Here is a 21,341-nt window from a genome sequence, read left to right on the forward strand (position 1 = left end):
AAGAAATGCCTCACACAACATGTTACTGTAAAATGTATTTAATGAGATAGTTGAGTGATGCAAGGATTTGAAGAATGAGGGAGTCAAAACGAGAAAATGGATTTTGAAGCTTGCAAAAAGGGCAAGTGGGGAAAATACTGGGGGGAGACTAGTCTGAATTGGGTTATGAAGCTCGCAGTGCTTCACCTCTTCCCATTGTACTCAAAGTGGCTGGCCGTGAGTCATTCCCAAATCCCGAGCAAGCCGCAGAGGCATCCGCGGGAAGGAGCACGGGGCTCCTTACTGCTTCTCCTGCCTCGATCTAGGGCTTCACCGGAGACCCGCATTGCTGGGAACTCACCCACCTTCAGAAGGTGGCACCCTGCTAGGGCGGCAAATTGGCCCGTCTCTCAGACCTTCCCAGAGGCGGAAGAAGGGTGATATGGCACCCAGCACGTGGCCTCTACGGAGAGCTTCCTCCCAGCAATTAACAACCTAATGTGGTCTCTAGGTTATATGGAGCCTAATTTTTAGTTATTAGATAAGTTAGGGTGAGTATAGATTTGTTCTCGTGGCCCTCGTATCAGTTCTAAGAACGTTAGATATGGCTTCTAACTAAAATACTCAAGGTTTTCAATTGTATAATTTGCCTCTGGGAAAAAAAACAGGGACGAGAGAATGAATATTTCTAATCTGAGCGGCAACCATCATGCACCTCTTTTCATTTGCAAATCGCCCTTCCCTCTCTCTCTCTCTCTCTCTCTCTCTCTCTCTTCCCTCCGAGCCCGTTTAGCCAATGGATGGGCGAGGATCGGTTCCCCGCTCCTCCCCCCTCCGCGCAAACTTTCCCTCTTTTCTGTTCGAGGGCCTAGCATGCAAATTGGACGAATGCAAATGAAAGGGGCGGAGTCTAGCCGAGTCGTAGAACGTTCCCGGGAGCCTGCGAGAGGCGGACGGAAAAGTCATCCCAGCCGTGAAACCGGAAGGAGTTGGTGGGTGGCAGGTTGGTTGCAAGAAAGGGGGAGACGCGTTCGCACAACGCGCGAAGCTTAAGCGCGGTGCGCTGGTCTCGGGCCGGAGTGGGGAGATCAGCGGGGCAAAGTTGCAGAACTCCTGTTTGCAATGAAATAGACCTTGTTCAGCAATGGACGGGCCCGGGGGAGCGCAGTTGAGGTGGCTTATTGGTAGAGCGGGAATAGGGGTGCAAAGAAAAAGGCGGAGCAGGGCGAAAAATGTCCCTAAGAATCTGCCTACCTTGCCTCTTAATGTCTCCTGATTGATTGAGTAGCTTCAATAAGCCGCTTGGCCCACCGAACTTGTCCGATGGGAATGTTTACTTGTTATGCTGATTAAGATCAGGGAAGCTCTGAGCATGTGCTGAGTGTATTTCTTTCATGGAAGCAGGGTCACTCTGAGCATGTGCTGAGTGTATCTCCCGTGCAACTGTCCAACCATTGCTAGTTTTGCTGAGTATCACTTAGTAGCCATAATAAAGGGATACTAATAAAAGTGGATGACAAATCCTTTGGGGGGGAGTGAAAGGGATGGAGTAAAGTTTCAGAACACACACACACACACACACACCCTCTGCACATCAGTTAGGAAATCAACCACTGCATAGAAGATTCAGACAGGGAGGGCCCATTATATATTTAGCAATGGTAGTGAAGCAAAATCAGTAAAGTTGTATGGCCTCTTCAAAATCAGTGTGTCCGTTGTGGGGGAAAAAATAGCAAATGAGGTGGACTGTAATCCACAAAACCACACATACTTGTTAGTCCTCAAGGAACTGTACAAAATGCTTAGTTACATGTACTACAGGGCTACAAGATGTCATATTTGCTGCAAAAGTCTGAATTGTTTCAGATCCTACTCTCTGATGATCCAGAATGCACTGTCTCTTTCTACAAAACTGTCCATAAGCGCCTAAAAGTTACTTAAGTGGTGTTCAGCTGATGCAGACCTGCAGAACATTTGCCCAGCAGCTAATATATGCTTCTCATGGGAGGTAGAAAAAGACACTCCTAGAGAAAGATAACAATCTTGTGGCTCTCTAAAGACAGCAAGGTTATTACGGCATTCCCTTTGGTTTTAGAGCCAGGAAAAACAGCTGATTGGCACTCCTTTCTAGCATCTCGAGGAATGGCTGGCACGGAAGAAACCTATCTTCACCCTTGCAGAAACGGGGTGACGGTGGCAGCTGATCTTCAGTGCCAGGTTGGGGGCTCTGAGTTGGCAATCCAGCCGCTCAGGTGTGTTGTGTCGCTGTCTCAGGGATGAGAGGGAAACGAAAGGCCCCCGAAGTCCAGCCCGCCGGACAGCCCACCAATGCAGGGGCCCAACCTGAGCTGCGCTGGGAGCGTGAGATCAGTGGCAACAAATGGCAGGCGTTCCCACCTGAACAGAGCAAGGCTCTGAGTCAAGCAACTTGGTAAGTTGGCTTCCTGGAGGTGAAGAAGAAGACAGCAGCCTGGAATTGGTTGGAGCAGTGTTTCTTAACCTTGGCAATATTAAGATGTGTGGACTTCAACTCCCAGAATTCCCCAGCCAGCTTGCTGGCTGGGGAATTCTGGGAGTTGAAGTCCACACAACTTAAAGTGGTCAGGTTGAGAAACACCAGGTTGGAGAGTTGCAGTACAAGCTTCTGTCTTCCCTGCAGGGCACGGAAGCGCACGGAAAATTTGGGGGAGGACCGCGTGGACCTGTGCAGGATGGTGCAGCGGAATAAGGAGACTGGTCAGGAGAGCCGTGTCCGTGCAGCTGTCTGGGATCAGGAATCCTGTAAGTCACTATTTCTAAGTTATTTATCACATTTGTATCCTGCTCTGTAGGTCAAGATTACCAGAGTCCACCCTATCTGGCCCTGCCCTTTGATTCTCATAATACTGAGAGGTTTTTAAACTGTGAGGGAACATCTGCCACCAGGGTTTTGATGGATAGGCAACTGGAACTCACTACTTTAGACTTGCCATCCCATCAGGAGGATTTCTCTGGATCTGCAACTCGCTAAGACTCTTCTGAGAAGCCTTCAAGTCAGACTCAACTAAATACAACCCTGCCATTTTTCAAAACAAAAAAGACTTGCTATTTGATTCTTCTGAGATTTTTTGACTTCTTAGTTTAGCTTATGGTCCTGAGATTCCCTTTTGGTCCCTCAGCCAAATATTAACCAGGTCTGACTCTGCTTAGCTTCGGCCAGGGGCTCCCACCAATAAAGGTGATTATCAATAATAATGAATTATCATTGTGAATAATTATTAGTCTCTCCTATACATGATACTCAGTTTAACATGAGAGGTGGAAGCTGTATGATATTTTAAGCTATAAACCTCCATTAACTGAAGAGGTTTTCCTCCAATACCATCCTGCTCCTTCTCAACGAAATACGTAGCAAAAAATTATGTGCATTTGTAGGAGGGACATCAGAATGGAACATTATTTTCCAAATTAATGATATTAATTTGGAAATTGTTTAAAAAGTACCTTTGCTGTGCTGCGTTGGCAGTTTGATTATTGTTCCCTGAAACCATTTCAGTAGCAAGGCCAGAATTAGGAAGAAGCAGGAATGGGGAGTGGAAGCCAGGCTTGGGGACGGGGCAACAGGAAGCCAAAGATACGAATCTGAAGCTAAGCAATGGTGGCATCATTTGGAAGGGGGATTTTGTATCTTCCAGATACCCTCTTCCAGAAGCCACATAGGGCTGGGAGGGTAGCCATTCAGATTCTCAAAATAGATACTCAAGACATTGAGAATCAGCCAGCAGTTGGAGAAGGAATGCCAGTTGGATCAGAAGTTACCCTGCCTGCTTCAGATCTAAATACAGTCCACTGTTGCTAAGCAGGTTCAGGGAGGTCAGTGTCTGGATGGGAGACTAGCTCTGAGACAAGGTGATTTCCCATTTCTCTTCCTCTCCAACCCCTGAGATGTTTAACCTTGACTTCCTATATTGATACTGTTTTCTTCTCCCTCTTGTTCACCAACACCACATGGGTGCAGATTTTGTCTGGCAATGGGAAGGAGACCAAGAAGACAGCTGGGTTCCGTATCCCGCTGCCACCTGTTTGGATCTACAGGCAGCCAAGAACGGTCACCGGGAGCCCACAGTGGACTTTACAGTTGGCCGGACACGCTATAAACTGGACACGGCCCGCATGGTGCAGACAAACCAGCGGACTAAATTTGAACGTCAGATGGAATGCAGGGAGTCAGGTACTGGAGTATAGGGTGTATCTTTCTTAACGTTGTTACTGTTCCTAGCATTCGTCCCACATGGTTGCAAGGTGCACTTATTTTACACCACACTCACATCAGTTCAGTGCATGATGGAACAAGTTTTATTTTTTGGGTGGCTTGCCACAAGGCCTGATGTTGATAAGGGCTGGGAGTGAAAAAGCAAGGAAGATTACCTTGATGGAGATACAGAAGCTCCATTACCAAAGGAGCAAGGGGAGAAACATATATTAAGTTCACCAAAGACAGAAAATATTCAGAAGAGGCTCAGACAGATACCTCCCTAATTCACAGGAGTATAAGGAGGGGGAGGAGATACAGCACAATCAAACTTGCAAAATTCCATTTTTATAGCCATAAAAATAGTTTTAGCTTTCCTCTGGAGCTGATTTCCTGGTCTGACCTACTTAGTGGGACTGAGGGAGTGACTGACCCAGGGTAATCCAGCTGGCTTCCATGACTGCGGAAAGACAAGAACCTGGGTTTCCCACTACTAGATCAACACCTTAACCACTGGACCATAACGGCTCTCATATCTTTGTTAATAGCGATCATTCATATTCTTGGAGCACTTTGAGGGGTCCAGAGCACTCCAGGCCAGTGATTCTCAATCTCGGCAAGTTTAAGATCTGTGGACTTCAACTCAGCATGCTGGCTGGGGAATTCTGAGAGTCGAAGCCCACACATCTTAAAGTTTGCTGAGTTTGAGAAACACTGCTGTAGGCAATCCTTGTAACAATTCTTTAAGAAAAGATCTTTACTTGCCTGAGGTTATAGGTGGCTGTGAGCCAGTAAGGCTCAAAGCAGAGGCCTCCTGGCTGGTAGCTCATTCTCAAGGCTACTCAGAAGGGAAAAGCACTATTTTGGGGTTGTTGGCTTCTTCCCCAGCTTTGGTACAGATTCTAGAAAGGGCAAGTGAGATCTTGGACGGAGAGGTGCTTTTGAGTGCAGGTGAGATCTTGGACGGAGAGGTGCTTTTCATTTCCTTCTGGAGGTCTGCAGGATCCAGATCTAAAGCAGGCAAAACTGCTTCAGCTCTGATCCAGGCACTAGCTACTCCTTAAAGGGGTCACACCTTTACTTGGGTTCACACAGTATCTGCACAGGTTCAGAAAAATACATGTGAGTTCAGGAGGTAGTAACAGGAGAGTGGTAGGTGGCCACACCCTATTGCCATCTCTATAACCCTACCATAACTCAAAAATGAATATATTGAGCCCATGCAGATAATACTAATAATGCAAGCCCAGGAAAAAGTGTGATTCCTTCAAGGAGCAGCCAGCCAATACAGTGTAGGGGCTTAGACCAGCTCTGAAGTACTTGTGCCTGCTTCATACCCAAACACTTTGCTCCCCATCTCTCAAATCAGTGGCTTCCACCTTCCTGTCTGGAGACAAACCAAATGCTAGATGCCAGGCTACCCTCTGAATGTGGGATTACAGTTGCTGTCATTCCTAGCACGGTCAGTGGTTTCCCCTTAAGCTTCCAGACTCTGAACTGTGGTGAGCTGTAACTTGAAGCTTCAGTTCAGAGGCAATTTGATCAAATCACTCCTTTGAATCGAAACTTGGTATCAGTTCAAGTTCAGGGTTTCAGATTGCTTTGGAAGATTCAGAGGACTTTTAGGTAGACAAGGACATCCTTTTTGTTCCCCCGATTGAATCAGAACTTCAAATGAGTTACAATTTTGAGTGTTTCAATTGTAACATGGAATCAGCTTGATCGTTAAGTCAGATCTTGGGTGATTTGTACACTGAGAACATCTGAGACCTTTACAGCTGGAAATGTATATATTCAGGAAGAGGGTTTAACCCATGTAGACTTGCTTTGCTCCTTCTGGTCCAGTCCCAATCTCTTCAGCCTACAACTCCCAGGATTCCCAGCCCTATAGTCTTAACATATCTGGACAGCACCACATGGTGGAATATCTGATTTAGCCCAGTATAGTTTTGCACCATCACATGATGATTCATCCTGATTTATGCTGGGAACTAAACTGTAGAACTTCAGTTGGGCTCTGCCACTCCCTGCAAGGGGATATCTGCGGGCGAAAATTTGGCCACGAGGCCCCCTCCCCTCTGTTCTTACATAGGAATTGAAACCACAACTAACACCCCATGTCCTGTTCTGCCTTTCTCTTCCTTTTCATGATTCAGATGCCACAGAGGCTGATGGTGGATCCCAGCTGAACAGCAGTGAGTTGGATGCTGTTCCTGCTAAGAGGTCCCAGAATGAATTAGATGCCCCAGCATCTCAGGGTAAGGGAGATGGTGTAAGTGCCAAGAAAAAGATTTTAGGGGTCAGCACATGACTGTGGTGGAAGGAGCAGCCTGATTCTTGGGAAATGCATCCATGATGGGGAGGTTGGTAATAGGAGTTGCAGTTAGGAATCTCACAGGAAGTTTGAGTTGCTGATACATCCCTTTAATTAAATGCCATCTTGCTTTAAGCCCAGAGACACTAGAAACTTAAGGAGTAGGATCTCCTTAATGCTGAGATTGTAGGATGCCAACATAAGCCCCTTGTAGCCAAATGCCACCTCCGTTCAATGTAATGAGGGTGTTTGTATGGCCCTGCTTTGACCCACTTTGTTTTTTCACCTACAGAGGCAGTGAAGACATTGACAGTGAAGGGAAAAGCTCCTGTGGACCCAGAGTGCACAGCCAAACTGGGAAAAGTAAGTCATTGGTATCATTAATGACCTTTCTGAGAATAGAAGAATTGCTAGGTTGAGGTCACGTTTGCCCATCCATCTAGGCAGAGTTTGGCCAGCAACAAGTTGGAAGATGTCATTAGGAAGTTTGCCAGGAAGGCACGAGAATGCTTTTGGGAAGAGCCTGGCAACTGAGATTAGCAATGCCTGCCTTGTAGGTTGAAATGCCCCTTCTGAAGAAGCAGCTTATGTTGCCAATGGGAAGGTAGAAGGGAGCAAGGAATGGCATCTTGGCATAGGTCAGTGGGTTGAACTGAGAGACCCAAGGATCTGGTTTTCTTTCTTTGCTCTCCCTTAATGACAGCTGCTGCCACGATAAGCTACGTGGGCAATGGTCATTGCAGGAAAAGCCACTGGCAGAGTGGAAAGGGGAGAATCACCCAATTCCTGCAGAGAGCTGGTGTGTGTGGCTGCTCCATGAGGTTCATGCTGGCTGTCATTAGCATAAAGTAGCCCTTCAGCCATGCTTGCTGGGAATGTTGGGAGTTGAAATCCAACATGTTGGGAAAGCATATGCTTGGGGAAGGGGAAGACTTTTGGAGTCTGGAAAAAACTCACGTAAGACTGTTTTTAGCATAGCAGGTGGGAAGGCGTGATCATCCCGTCTGGGCTTGCAAGCTAAGCAGGGTCTGGTTTGGTTCGTGCTTGGATGGAGACCTGCAGAGAATGCTAGGGCTGTAGGCCAGATTGGGAAGTTGGAAGAAGGCAAAGGCAAACCCCTTGCATTTTTCAGTTAAGGAAACTGCATGGTTGTCTTCATGAAGTCACCAGGAGTCAAGCTTAGCTTAAAGGAGGCTTTCCTTTTTCCTTTTTTCATTCCTTTGCTTTGAATAACCTCCCTCCTTCTTTCCTTCCTTCTGCACTTTCTGAAGGCTCACGTTTATTGTGAAGGAGATGACATTTACGATGTGATGTTGAATCAGGTGAGTGGGCTGTACCTCCTTTCTCCAATCAGGGATTCTGGGTGGTTAAAAGAAGGGTTGGACTTCATTTGGGGAGAGCTAAATCCATATCTTGGTTCAGTCAGAAAACTCACCAGATGACCTCAGGCAAGCCCTGTCTCTGAGCCTCTTGTACTTAGCAAGATCATCAGGAGAACAAAAATGTGGGGAGAACCGTATGTGCTGCCCCAAAAGGCAAGGAAGATAGAACTAGAATCTACAAGGGTGTGGGTGAGTCTTATTGATAGGTTTGGGCTCCCCACCCCCATAGCTGATTCTAAATATCCTACAGAGCAAAATTCCCCCAAAGGGATTGGAGAAATAGTTGCACGAAAGCCTGATCTTTCATAGCTGTTTGTTAGGAAGACACCTAGGAGAGAAGTAGATGGAATGGAAAAGGAACAAGATGTTGTCTTATTTCTGACCCCCTTCTTTTGTCATCTTGGCTCCCTCCAGACAAACCTTCAGTTCAACAATAATAAATACTACCTCATACAGTTGTTAGAGGAGGATAATGCACGGAACTACAGCGTCTGGATGCGCTGGGGGCGCGGTGAGTTGGGGCAAGGAACTGAGTTGCTGAGGAGATGGGAGCAAAGTTGTCAAAGCTGGAACAGGAGTAGGACTGTTTTTTTTTAAAAAATTAAAAATCAGGGCTGTGGTCCACCTGGCAATCATGGATCTAGGACAGTGTTTCTCAACCTTGGCAACTTTAAGATGTGTGGACTTCAGCTCCCAGAATTCTGGAAGATAAAGTTTGCATATCTTAAAGTTGCCAAGGCTGAGAAATACTGATCTAGGAGCTCACTGCCAATAATGCTATAAGAGTTATCATAAAGATCTTCTTTAAAAAATGATTGAAATGTTGGTGAATAATGATGCATCAAGATCTTGGATTCTTCTGGAGTTTTTGGATTCTTTCTGAGTTCCAGAAAGGAAGTGGTTTCACCTCTTCCATACCCTGCAGTGGTCCTTTTGATCATTCATTCATTCATTCATTCATTCATTCATTCATTCATTCATTCATTCATTCATTCATTCTGTCTCTCTTTACTTCCCAGTGGGTAAGCCTGGTCAGCACTCACTCGTGCATTGTGCTGGAGATTTAGCGAAAGCCAAAGATGTCTTCATCAAAAAGTGAGTCCTTCTAAAACTCTTGACAGTGTCCTTATCCCACACAACGCCTCCCTTCTCCTGAACTGGACTTGTTTCTTTGCCTCTTAGGTTCCTGGACAAAACCAAAAATGAATGGGCCAAGCGTGCCAACTTCCAGAAGGTCTCAGGCAAATATGATCTTCTTCATCTGGACTATGAAGCCAGCGATACTGTAAGACTTTAGGTGGGAAAGAGCAGGGAGGCAGCTTAGAGGTCAGAAGGATACAATGCCCATAAGTCCTCATTTTGCATTCCTGCCAGAACAATTCAGAAGCTGTCCCTGAGAAGACCGTCTTCGGTCCCAAGCCAGTTTCCCAGCTGGACCCACGGGTGCAGGTTTTGGTAGAGCTGATATGCAACATTCGTACTATGGAGGAGATGGTGATAGAGATGAAGTATGACACCAGGAAAGCTCCACTAGGTACGCAATCCTAGTTTGTCACTCTCATCCTAGTTTTAACTTTCTTAAGGTCAACATGGCAAAAGGAAACCTTCTTTTAACATATAAAGGGCAGTGGAGCAAAATCATTTTTTTTAAAAAGAAATGAAAAATGCTCCCTTGCTTAGGAAAACCTGCTCATTCAAGATAAACGTTTGCGCGAGCCAGCTACAAATGGATAGCAGCAGTAAATTGTGGAGTGCAACTAGCTCATCTATAAATGCAGGGTCAGGAGAAGGCTAAAGCCTTCTGTAAGGAGGGTCACGGCTCCTGTTTTTGACACTCTGTGATTAAGCACGGGATTTGTATGCACGCTGGCATAGAAGACGGATCATAGAAAGTCCTGCACCACTAATTCCATGGGTGGATCTTTGTAAAATTTAAACTGCCTGCCTGCCTTTAGCCTAACTGACTTTTTTCACCTCTGCTCCAGGAAAGCTGACAGCTGAACAGATCCAGGCAGGGTACTTGTCATTACAGAAGGTGGAAGCATGTCTGAAGCGGAGTCAGACAGGCCCTGCCCTGCTGGAAGCTTGCAATGAATTCTACACACGGATCCCCCACGATTTTGGGTGAGTAGTGCTGATTCCCCATCTTGGAGTTCTAAATTGTCCAGGAAAAAACAGCCTCTCTTGGCTCTATTCTCATACTTTTCTATATCGCGCAGTGTTGTCCAAACTTGGCCACTTTAAGATGAGTGGACTTCAACTCCCAGAATTCCCCAGCCAGCATGGCTGGCTGGGGAATTCTGGGAGTTGAAGTCCACTCATCTTAAAGTGGCCAAGTTTGGACAACACTGACATAGCGGTTGTGTGTTCCTATTCTCTCTGCTGTTTACATCTCTCACCCAGTTTTCTGATCAATGACCACAATGGACTATGTATTTTCCCCAGCCCAAACCGGTGCAGCTCAGATCTATCCATAATTTTGCAGAGATGTCAACTTTTAATTGAACACTATCATTTAACTATAAATTTGCTGAGTTCCCTTGTCCTTGCAATTAGCTTTAAGGCATCTTAGAACAATGTAACTTGTAAATCGACCTTGTGGTTACGTTTTACGGGAGTAACTGCTTGTTAACAGTTGTGTGCTCATGCAAAGGATGTCCAGAGATGATATCTCTGCTAGTCTAGTCTGGAGATAACAGTGACCTCTTTCTGTCCTTTCTTTGGTAGTTTAACCAATTGCAGGGAAGCACAAGATTTGATTCGTTTCAGAATCAAGAGCCATAGATTCAATAAGAATTCAAGCCTTTACCAGATATATCAAGTGCAAAGAAAGAAGAGATAAGCAATGACTTCTGAAGCTGCTGATTCAGACCACAGCTTCCTCACATGTGAGCACATCCCCACCCAAAACAAAAGTGTAACTCAGATTAGAGTCCATAAAACAAAGAACACACCCTAATATGCATCTAGTTTTCCCTCTTGATCTTGCTGTATAACTAACCAATCTTCAACTCAACTTTTGTGGACACCTTCTTACTGGTTTCAGCCAGCCACAGAAGAGAGAGACTCTTTCATCTCATGAAAGACAAAACAGAGCTGTCCCTTAAAAGCCCACATGAAAGGGAAATCTTCCCACTCCTGTCTGGTCCTTCATCAAACCAAACTTTGTCTGCCGTAGCCTGACAAGTTAAATTGGAGTGACTAAATCAGTTTTTGGTTTTCCTTTAACTCTTTTTGTGTGGCAACCACTCAGGGACAGATTTCTTCCCACTCCCTATCCTAACGTTCTTGCAAACTCTTTGTTATTTGTTACTGAATTGATCTCTTTGCTCTCTTGAGCTTTAAAACAGACTCAAGGTAATTAAAATAGCAAAACCAGTGGCAAAAAAGGATGCAGTTATAAAACAAATAGTAGGTACAGTATAAAGTAATTAAAATAATTTGCACCAATGACTATTTGAGAGGACTGGATGGAATTCATGAAGAATAAGAGTAGTTGGCATTAGACATTTAACATATAGAAAAGAACATGACTCTCTGAGATGTTGGGAACTATAATTCTCCCCCTTCCTATTATTATTTATTAATAATATTTATTATTAATATTTAAACTTGTATACCACACGACTCTCAATGAGTCTGGGCAGCTCATAACAATCAAACAAAAAAATAAGATAAAAGATTGATACCACCAGAAAGATGGGTGATGCCTCATTTTTTTTAACCCCTTTTTTTAGACTTTTCTAGGTTTAAAAGTTGGGTATAATCAGGACATTTCTGGGAGGCAATGTTCCATTTGCACCCTTAAAAATATCTTCACACCACCCTCCTCAAAAACCCCTATGTGGCAGAATAGTTTTAGGTCATCTACCAGAAAGCATTGAGGAAGTTAGAAGTAGAAACTGAAGCATTCGCCCCATTTCCCTTTCCATCCTTAATTTTGAGAGGAAAAAAAAAGAAAACACCAAAATTTGGATGACGAAAATCAGTCATTTTGTGTCAGCCATTCAAGGTAGCCCAGACAGGAAACCAAAACCATGAGTATTAACACGGCCTTTATTCTAAGGTTACAGTAACAGAATCTTGCAAGTCTGAAAGCGTTTCTCCCCTCCATTGCTTTTATGTTCCAGAGAACTAAGGAGGGTCCCTTCTGTGATGCTTTCTCCACCCCATGCCTTCTGTGGGTTGAGATATCTCTTGCCTGACTGTTGCCCTTCCTCCTGTCTCCCAAGGTTATTCTCACAGCCCATTACATCTTGCCACTAGATGGTGGTGGTCCAGTCAGATGCTTGAAACCAAGCCACGGGCAGCCTATGGACCAGCCATCCCTGGTCTGAGTGTTTTTTTAACTGGTGCAGCTGAAAAGGTCCTCTCTGTGGCTGTTACCTCCCCAACCGCGGAAGGGCAAACACTTCTCCAAGGAGGATCTTCAATGATGGGCAGTCATCTTTGTAATGCAAATCATAAAAGTGTTTGTCCTCATTCTCTCTCCCCTATTCAGGCTAAAAACGCCACCACTAATAAAGACGTTAAAGGAACTGCAAGAAAAGTCACAGCTGCTGGAGGTAAGGGAAGTCATGTTTAATCGCTCAAGGAGAGAAGATTGGTGTGTGGACTTTCTGATTATTAAGATCAAAGGAATAAATAGCTCCTCCGCTTCTGTACTAAACTGGAAAATGAGTGAAGGGCACGATGTCAGCTCTTTAAGGTAGACTGAGTCAAGAGAGAGACGCCACAGGATTCCAGTAATGCTGCTTTATTATAGTAGGGGGTAATAACAATCTTGAAAAACTTTTCAAGTTTCTTTCTGTCCCTTCTTATGCTAATAAAAACAAGGTTTTTTGAGGGGTTGAGTTTCATGCTTGCTTCAACTTCTGGACTATGTAATTGCTTCTCCAAGTCCCTCCTTAATGGTTCTTTCATGCCAAGGTCATCTCTAAATTCCTTTGCAAGATAAGAGGTACAAGGTTCCTAGCTTATATTCTTTCAGGCAGCTGGGACTAAAGAGGCTCTCAGGTGTTGAAGGAAAAGCTGTTCTGCAGATCCTCAGAGAGTTTCCCTGCTTCATTTTTGAAGAGTTCTGCCATATCACTTAATTTCCAGAGTAATCATGATGAACAAGAACCAACAAGTGTCTTGCGGCACTTAGGCAGCCAAGATGATTGTCACTGGTTTTCATGGATTAATCAGATGTGCAGCATTATTTGAGAGAAGGGGCATTTCTTTTACAGCAGGCTGGTTGATTCATTGAATGAAGTGGGCTGAATGCCAGAGACCTTAATGTCATAAATGTGTCAATCTTCAAGGTTGCAAAGACTGGCTTTGTGTGTGTGCATATATCTATATATCTATGTCTATATATTTAATCCTGTTCAACCTAATGGAGAGATTTGAATGCTGATAAGATGAAGTTGTGTGAAGGGGTATATATGGAAGAATGGTCTTGGGTTACAGATTCTAGCTGAGTGTCAGAGAGATTCAGTGGAACCAATAAGCCAGAGAATTGGTGGGCTTCCCTTCACTGGAAGGATTCAGGCAGACTGGACACCAAACTCTTTGGGATGCTTTAATTTGAATTTCCAACTAAGTAGGGCTCTGGACTTGATGTCCTCAAGAGTCCCTTCAGCTTTATTAATCTTTCAGATATGAAGGTGTTAGTTCAACCAAGCCTTTCCCAACCTGGCACGTTCCATGTGTTTTGGACTCCAACTCCCACCACATCTGGAAGGCAACCCTCCAAATATCTACTCCAGTGTTCAGGGGCTCCTTCTGAGAAGGAAGCTGCCCTATAAAACCCCACACTTCTGATAGCCACTCTTTGCTGACTTCCTTTTCCACCTCAAGGCTCTCAGTGAGATACGTATTGGCATCAAACATGTGCAGTCAGAACAGCTGGATCTAGAGCACCCTCTGGACCAGAGCTACCGGAGTCTCGGCTGTGAGCTCCAACCCTTGGAGAAGGATGGCCATGTTTTCCAGGTGTGTAGTTGAATAAGGAAAGCAAGATCCTAGATGGAACCATTCTGGTTGAGATATCTCAGCTTGCTTTCTTGTCCTTCCCCAGGTGCTGGAGCGCTACCTGCTCTCCACCCATGCTCCCACCCACAAGGATTATACAATGACCTTGCTTGAGGCCTTTGAACTGAACAAGGAAAGCTCAGAAGCCACCTTCCGCTTTGACCTGCCCAACAGGTAAGAATGGAGCTGATGGGATGAAACTAAATTTACCCTTGGGCTATATCCTGAATTGCACCTTTCATCCTGCTTTCCCTTCCCAGGATGTTGCTTTGGCACGGATCTCGGCTGGGTAACTGGGCAGGGATTTTGAGCCAGGGGTTGCGTGTGGCACCGCCAGAGGCACCCGTCACAGGCTATATGGTGAGTATTTAGGCTACACTGAGCCCAAGATTCATTCAAGTGGGGGAGCAACAGTCAAGTCTGCATTTCTTTCCTCTTCTTTCTCATCCCCAAGTTTGGGAAAGGCATTTACTTTGCGGACATGTCCTCCAAGAGCGCCAATTACTGTTTTGCTACTCGCGAGAAAGACGTCGGCCTGCTCCTGCTGTCAGAGGTGAGATCTCATCTTGGCGGGTTGGGGTAAGGTAAAAATCACAGGTATGCATCTAATCACCTAGATGCAGCCTGACTGTGGCTTCCTGTTTTTCACTAGCACCTTGGCTGTATTTCCCCCACCCTGGTTGAATGGAACGTCAGGGCTTTTCATATGTTGGACCCCTTCCCTGTTTTGTCTGTTCAGCAGCATCTATGCCAGTGTTGTCCAAACTTGGCCACTTTAAGATGAGTGGACTTCAACTCCCAGAATTCCCCAGCCAGCATGGGTAGCTGGGGAATTCTGGGAGTTGAAGTCCACTCATCTTAAAGTGGCCAAGTTTGGACAACACTGATCTATGCAGTACATGTGAGTCAATGCATAAGTTCTGTATTTGTTACAGGTGGCTCTGGGAGAGTGCAACGAACTGTTGGAGGCCAATCCAGAAGCAGAAAAACTGCTAGTCAGCAAACACAGCACCAAAGGCCTTGGCAAACTGGCTCCAGCCAATTGTGTTTCTCTGTGAGTTTGGGATGATGAAGGGAACCGCTGGGATGAAAAATCACCCATTCAGTCAGTTTCCCCTAATCTGGGAATAGGTGTAGACATTGCTGCTCCCACAATATTCAGCCAATGCAATCTGACTGGTGTCAGTGTGGGGAAATGTGATTTAAGTTATCAAAGATAGAGTTAGAAGGGTGGAAGCAGTGCTGAAATCTGGTGTTAAAAGGAGGTGAAGTGAGCACAAGGCTCTGTACTGACCTGTTTGCTTCCACACTCCCTCCCCGAGCAAACACAGAATTGTAAAACAAAGAAAAAAAGATAATGTAGCTAGAATGTGGCGTTCCTTTCATATTTCATATCAGTTTCTGTAGCTTTGTGAGACCCTGTCTCTCTTTCATTAATTTTAAGAGTCATTGTTGAACAAAATGCCCCTTTTTTTTGAAAAAGGCAGGCTACGCTACAAAAATGTTTGATTTTCAGTCTTGATAATCAAGTAGAAACCGTATTGTTGGATGTCTTAACACTAGCCATTGGCATGGAGAAGATTAACTGAAATTATACAAAGTTAGTGTTTTCTCCTTTTAAAATTTTGGGAATTTATGGATGGAACTGTGGCAACACAGCGGTGATGTCTCTTTCCTTCCTGATCAGGCGCGGCGCAACTGTACCTCTGGGCCCAGCTACAGAAACTGGGGTAGCAAAGTCTCACGGCTATACTCTAAATTACAACGAATTCATTGTCTATGACCCACGCCAGGTGCGTATGAAGTACCTCCTCAAGGTGCGCTTCAATTTTATACAGCTTTGGTGAACGGGGAAAAAAACAGAGGGAAAAACTTGCCCAAGAATGACAACTTGAAGCACGGATGCTTATTTTTTGATGGGACATGTCAAGTGCCTTCAGGCCAAGAGGCTGAAGACCTCGACTCCTGTAACTGCCTCTGTTGTGCAGTTAGAAGACTTTTGTAGTACTTTAATTTACATTTCTGCTACTAAGTTGGCTCCTGAAGGACAAAAAAGATGATGCCAGCAAGGAAAGCTAATCCTCAGGGTTTCCAGTTTCTCATTATTTTCTCTTCTTCGACTGCATGCAAATTGTCCCCGTAGAAATACCCACATTGCTTGAAATCTTTTTAAATAAAGGAATAAATGTTGCTCCGCTCTTTGGTGTATGTCAATGGCTTTGGATATGGATGGAAGAAAATGAGAACATTTCTTTTGTATCTTTTAATAAGTGTAATTAGTGTATTTATATATTTTAATCCTCCCTTCTCTAGTAGACCAAATATCCACTATAGAGGTGCACAGAATGTTTTGAACATTCAGAAGGATCAGCCAAACCATTTTAGATCAGCCACAGTTCTGCAGAGCTGAATCCCAGAATGCTTTGGACTTTCTGGGTTCTGGATGAAACAAAATCCAAAAGTAGCATAGGCCGCCAGACTCAAGGGTCTTTCCTCCCTCCCTCCCACTGCTGATGTACTTGGCTTTCTCCTGCTTTCTCACCCAATCAGTTCTGCCCAAACCAACCAAGACCCATTTCATTCTGGGCACAGATCATCCCAAACCAGCTGTTCTGTTCATGCACAGAATGGATAGTGCATCTCAAGGTTACTCTTAGCTGTGACTTATCTTTCAACTGTGGGAGGGAAGAAAACCCAAATACTAGATATGTTACTTGTAGCGCATTTGAACCCCATCCTTCCTCCAAAGGATATCTACAGAATGACACGGAATTGTCGCCAGAAGCCAAGCAAGTAGGCTAGGCCTAAAAAAGGCCAAGTGAGACTCTTAATTTAGAGCTTCTGGATCTTGGTAGAAAAAATCTGAGCAACTCCTCAGTGGCTATTAAGAGAGATGGAAGTCTAGGTTGTCTGATTTTTGTAGCCCTAAATAAGTTCACTAAAGTGACCATAAGCAAATCTGAATTCCATGTCTGCCTTAACTAGGCCCAAATAGTCTCACTCATAGTACTTATTAGTTTCCTCTGTAATACAAATCCAAATAGAAAGGTTAGGATGCTCTTAATACTCTCACCAATATTAGGCATCATGTTTGGAGAGAATATAAGTGGCTTGGACTGAGAGATAGGGGGAAAAAACATATTTTAAAAAATTCTAAAGGAGACTTTTGCCACATATGGCAAAGGAAATTAATTTAAATTTATGTGGAATTTAAATAGAAGATTTCTTTTCCACTTACAGTTATAATTAAACAATGGAATTGTATTCAATCCAGACTCCACTATGATCAAGTGGAGTTTTGAATTTTTATTTCTTCTCTGATTGTAAGGCTCAGTCTGAGCCTCATGATTATTAAGCAACCATCAGCTGCAACACAGGTACCAAGAACCTGTAGGTCACAAGAAACAGAAGGATCACCTCAGCACCTGAGGTTTGCTGAACAGGTCAAAAGAGACAGAATGGCATTCAAAGGACAAGTTCAGCAGCTCCTCACTCAGAAAGGTGGCCCCAATGCAGGAAGTAAACAGTGCCCAGAGTATCACCCACCACTAGGAGGACAGAAGAGTCCGTGCGAGGGCAGGGCTGGAGACAAGAAATTGGGGCCTGGCATCGGAATTGGCCCACCTGTAGTCAAGACAAGGGGGGAGGAGAAACAGCAGAAATGAGATGTCAGCAGAAGAATGCAAAATTCGGGGTTGGCTTGTAATCTTGGGAGAGTCAATTGGGGCTACCCAGAGATTGTCTAATTGTGGTGAGAAAGTCTTCACATGTTTCTATAGAGTTTGGCAAAGTAGAGATGCAGGGCAGGAAGTGGCTATGTGGGCATTATCTTCCCTGTGTTACTAAAAATATATAATAGTTGATCCAAGTCTTGGTCCTAAAACCAGTATTAATGACAGACAGGATTTTTCATATAAACAAATCATGTAAGAAGCTCTCTGGATTAATTCCAGGCATTCTGGCCATCCGATGTATTTCAAATGCATTTGGCATCTGTGTGAAAGACACAGATGGGAAAATGAAACATGCATTAAAGGAGAACAAGGTGGGGCAGGGGGAGGCACCTGCCTACATTCAGCCCAACATAGTTCAGAGTCACTCACAAGTTTCATTGTGCTGCCATCCCAAATCTTCACAACCTGGTCATGTGAAGCCGTTACAATCCTGTCTCCCACCAGATGCAAAGCTGTAATTTTGTCACTATGGATCTAAGGAGAAAACAAGACGAGCTGGAGCAAATTTTAGCCGTTGCATCAGGCAAAGCTGAACAATAACAACTGGTCCCAGGGGATTCCACTACGTGGACTCCTGGCACTGAAGGAGAAAGAACTTTAGCATTTGAATCAGGCCCGGAAGTGGGCCATTCCCTCCATTGACATGACAAGGGAGCAGAAATGGAAGCAGCAGTGTTTCCAATCAGTTGCTTGAATTGGCTGAGAAACAATGCTGCTCCCATTCTTGCTCACATGGTATTACCTAGAGGAGATGGGCAATCATTCTTCTGACTTCTCACCTTCCTCCTTTGCCAGCCCTCAGACATTTCTTCCTCCTCTTCTTCCTGCTCCTCTTCCTCCTCCTCAATTTGCAGTGTCTGACTCCAGAGAAATCCTTCTGAGTCACCATATAACAATTTGTCTGCCAAAAAAAAGGGAAAGCAAGAATTAAAATGACCTTATACCTAGCTGTGTCCCACTCCTTCATTTAATACACATGAGTGGCCCTTTTCTCTGACATCCATTCCAGATTCTCTTTGCCAGTCATACTACTGAATGCTATGAAATCAATCAACACCCACTGATGAAAACTCACCTACCAGAGGTTTTACATTTGCCATCGTTCAGTTCAACACTGGCCCCTGTGAGTTTCTTAAATAAATAACAAATACATTGTTCCAAGCTCTCTGCACCAGGGGCTAGAAACTTTCCAAGGGTTTCTACCATAAGCACAGAAATTGGGCATGAATTCTCTTTCACAGAATCTTGAGCAGAAGAAAAACAGCACAGCCTCACCTTTCACCAGCCTGGCAACTGTGACGTAGCTAGAAGGCTTGTTCGGTGTCCACTTTATTTGCTTAATTATTCTGCTCTTTCCATTCTTGGTCACTTTCTAGGAAAAACACCACAAAACAAAAGCAGAGGCAAAGGAAGACAGCTCAGACATTGTAAGTCACTGGTGGTGGAGGATTCAATCCCCTCTTAATTAAACTCTAGAAACCACTACAGTGGAACCTCGGGTTACGAACACTTCTGTTCACGAACTTTTCGGGTGACGACCAGCTCCGGCCGCAAAATTTTGCTTCGGTTCGCAAACTCTGCCTCGGGTTACGAACAGGATCCGCGGCCATTTTCCCGCCTGTGACACGTGGTCCGCGGCCATTTTCCGCCCCTGGCACGTGGTCCGCGGCCATTTTCCCGCCTGTGACACATGGTCCGCAGCCATTTTCCGCCTGACACGTGGTCTGCGGCCATTTTTCGCCCGACACATGGTCCGCGGCCATTTTTCCGCCCCTGACATGTGATCCGCGGCCATTTTTCCACCCCTGACACGTGATCTGCGGCCATTTTCCACACCTGACACGTGGTCCGTGGCCATTTTTCCGCCCCTGACATGTGATCCGCAGCCATTTTTCCACCCCTGACACATGATCCGCGGCCATTTTCCACCCGACACGTGGTCCGCGGCCATTTTTCCGCCCCTGACACGTGGTCCGTGGCCATTTTTCCGCCCCTGACACGTGGTCCGCGGCCATTTTTCCGCCCCTGACACGTGATCCGCGGCCATTTTCCACCCCTGACACGTGGTCGTAGGGAGGGGGACTCTCCCTCCAGGCAATAGCCGCCTCCCTGTCCTCCACGCCAGAACGGATTAACGGTAATTACATTGAACCTTATGGGAAAATTTGCTTCAGGTCGCATCCAATTCGGGTCGCAACCAGAGTCAGGAACGAATAAAGTTCGTAAACCGAGGTTCCACTGTATATATAACACACACACCGCCATTAAAAATAGTAGAGACAGATGCTAATAAAATGGGACGGTTACTTTTTCTCCCGATCCCAGCCAGATAAATCTGTAAAGGGTTTCCAAATCAGAGAATTTATTTATACCAGAATCCAGGGACAACCCAAAAAACGGTTGGATAAAGAAGTCACCGCTCTTTGTCTTGTTGCTAAATGCATCCCTTTAAAGAATTTGCATTTCTGAACTATCTGAGGGGGCAAATCTGGAGAAATCGTTCTCTTGTCTTTTCATTTCCAAAGAACTAGCTTGTCTGGACAATAACCAGGTATTATTATGCAAATTATTGTTTCTAAGAAATGGAGTCTAAGAAACCGTGTGTGTTCGTGCACACCTTCAGATCAGTCTTGACTCCTGGTGACTGCCTGAACATGTCCCTGCAGTTTTCTTGGCAAGATTTCGGAAATGGTTTGCCCTTGCCGTCTTCTTGCTAGAGCTGAGAGTGTGTGACTGGCCCAAGGTCACCCAGTTGGTTTCGTGCCTAAGGCAGGATTAGAGCTCATAGTTTCCTGGTTTCTAGCCTTAATCACTATACCAAACTGTCTCTCCCTAAGAAACCAAGCCACTACGAAACTGGGTCTGTATGGTCGATGAAGACACAAAGCCACGGAGTTCCTACATTCAGCTTGCATTCAGACTGTAGGGAGAAAATCTCATACAAGAATGTTTCCATATATGGTTCCAACACCAGTCTAGCTCAACACTATTGGTAGTATCTAAATCCTGATGCATTAGCAATGTCCCGAACACTCCTAATTTAATAACCTGATTGGGAAATTTTGGCAGTTCCCAAATTACAGTTCATTTGTACATACAACTGAAAAGTAGTATTAAGATATGCTAGATAGATGGTAATTTGAAATGAAGAGTTGGGAGTTTTAATGGGCTAGAGCACTGTTTCTCAACCTTGGCAACTTTAAGATGTGTTCTGGGAGTTGCATTCTGAGAGTTGAAATCCACAGATCTTAAAGTTGCCAAGATTGAGAAACACTGGGCTAGAGCAGCAAAGTGTGTTAAATGAGCATTCTACGATATTAAGATAAAATTGATTCAACAAAAGATTCTTTTTGTGTGTGTGTACCGGACATCCCAAAGAGATTTTCTAGAAATCAGTTTTACTTGTTGGGAAGTTGGAGAAAAGTGATGGAATGGAATTATGAAGGCCAGACTCAGGGAGAAAAAAAAATTCTTTGATTGATGTCAGGCCTAGCCCAAGGAACTCCAAGAGACCATGTAAATTCAGTCCAGCAATATTTATTAGCTACAACCTCTAGCAAGATTCTTCCCAGACTGAAACCCCAGTTCCCAAGTAATGCCAGCCACAACATTGTGAATTCCTCAGGGAGGTGCCAGTCTCATCCTCTTATCTCTCCCTCTCGCCTCAGGCGATGAAAGAAAAT

At 44.8% G+C, this 21,341-nt stretch overlaps 2 protein-coding genes and 1 non-coding gene across 9 annotated transcripts in view; 1 reads left to right on the forward strand and 2 right to left on the reverse strand.

Annotated features, from left to right (window-relative positions):
* Positions 1-137: 137 nt before the first annotated feature.
* Positions 138-463, reverse strand: LOC148215342 (Nuclear RNase P). The gene has a single exon (XR_015796703.1).
* Positions 464-836: 373 nt separating this feature from the next.
* Positions 837-15,785, forward strand: PARP2 (poly(ADP-ribose) polymerase 2). Of its 4 annotated transcripts, none has more exons than XM_007438084.4 (19): positions 837-982; positions 2,254-2,410; positions 2,639-2,760; positions 3,977-4,189; positions 6,367-6,468; positions 6,817-6,887; positions 7,796-7,846; positions 8,321-8,417; positions 8,926-9,001; positions 9,089-9,191; positions 9,281-9,440; positions 9,892-10,030; positions 12,408-12,471; positions 13,751-13,885; positions 13,971-14,098; positions 14,185-14,284; positions 14,379-14,477; positions 14,860-14,978; positions 15,612-15,785. In XM_007438084.4, exons 1-19 carry the CDS (start codon positions 853-855, stop codon positions 15,769-15,771), a joined length of 2,226 nt encoding a protein of 741 aa, XP_007438146.2. In that variant the 5' UTR covers positions 837-852; the 3' UTR covers positions 15,772-15,785. The 4 variants fall into 4 exon arrangements, with proteins under 4 accessions (XP_007438146.2, XP_007438147.1, XP_088000357.1 ...); XM_007438085.4 differs by having other exon boundaries at positions 894-971; XM_088144231.1 differs by having other exon boundaries at positions 910-982; positions 2,075-2,410.
* Positions 15,786-16,114: 329 nt separating this feature from the next.
* Positions 16,115-21,341, reverse strand: part of TEP1 (telomerase associated protein 1) — a 59,940-nt gene continuing 54,713 nt past the window's right edge. For all 4 annotated transcript variants that reach the window (XM_088144228.1, XM_088144225.1, XM_088144226.1 and 1 more), the window contains 4 exons: positions 18,934-19,030; positions 18,438-18,559; positions 18,028-18,132; positions 16,115-17,548 (listed from right to left, as the gene is read on the reverse strand). In XM_088144228.1, the coding sequence (XP_088000354.1) occupies positions 17,414-17,548; positions 18,028-18,132; positions 18,438-18,559; positions 18,934-19,030 (459 nt within the window). In that variant the 3' untranslated portion in view covers positions 16,115-17,413. The remainder of the gene's footprint in view (positions 17,549-18,027; positions 18,133-18,437; positions 18,560-18,933; positions 19,031-21,341) is intronic.

Source organism: Python bivittatus, unplaced genomic scaffold, assembly GCF_059951505.1.
Source record: "Python bivittatus isolate LINGU-HERP-01145 unplaced genomic scaffold, Pbiv_v1 ctg000430_np1212, whole genome shotgun sequence".
In the NCBI taxonomy this organism is placed as follows: Eukaryota; Metazoa; Chordata; class Lepidosauria; order Squamata; family Pythonidae; genus Python; species Python bivittatus.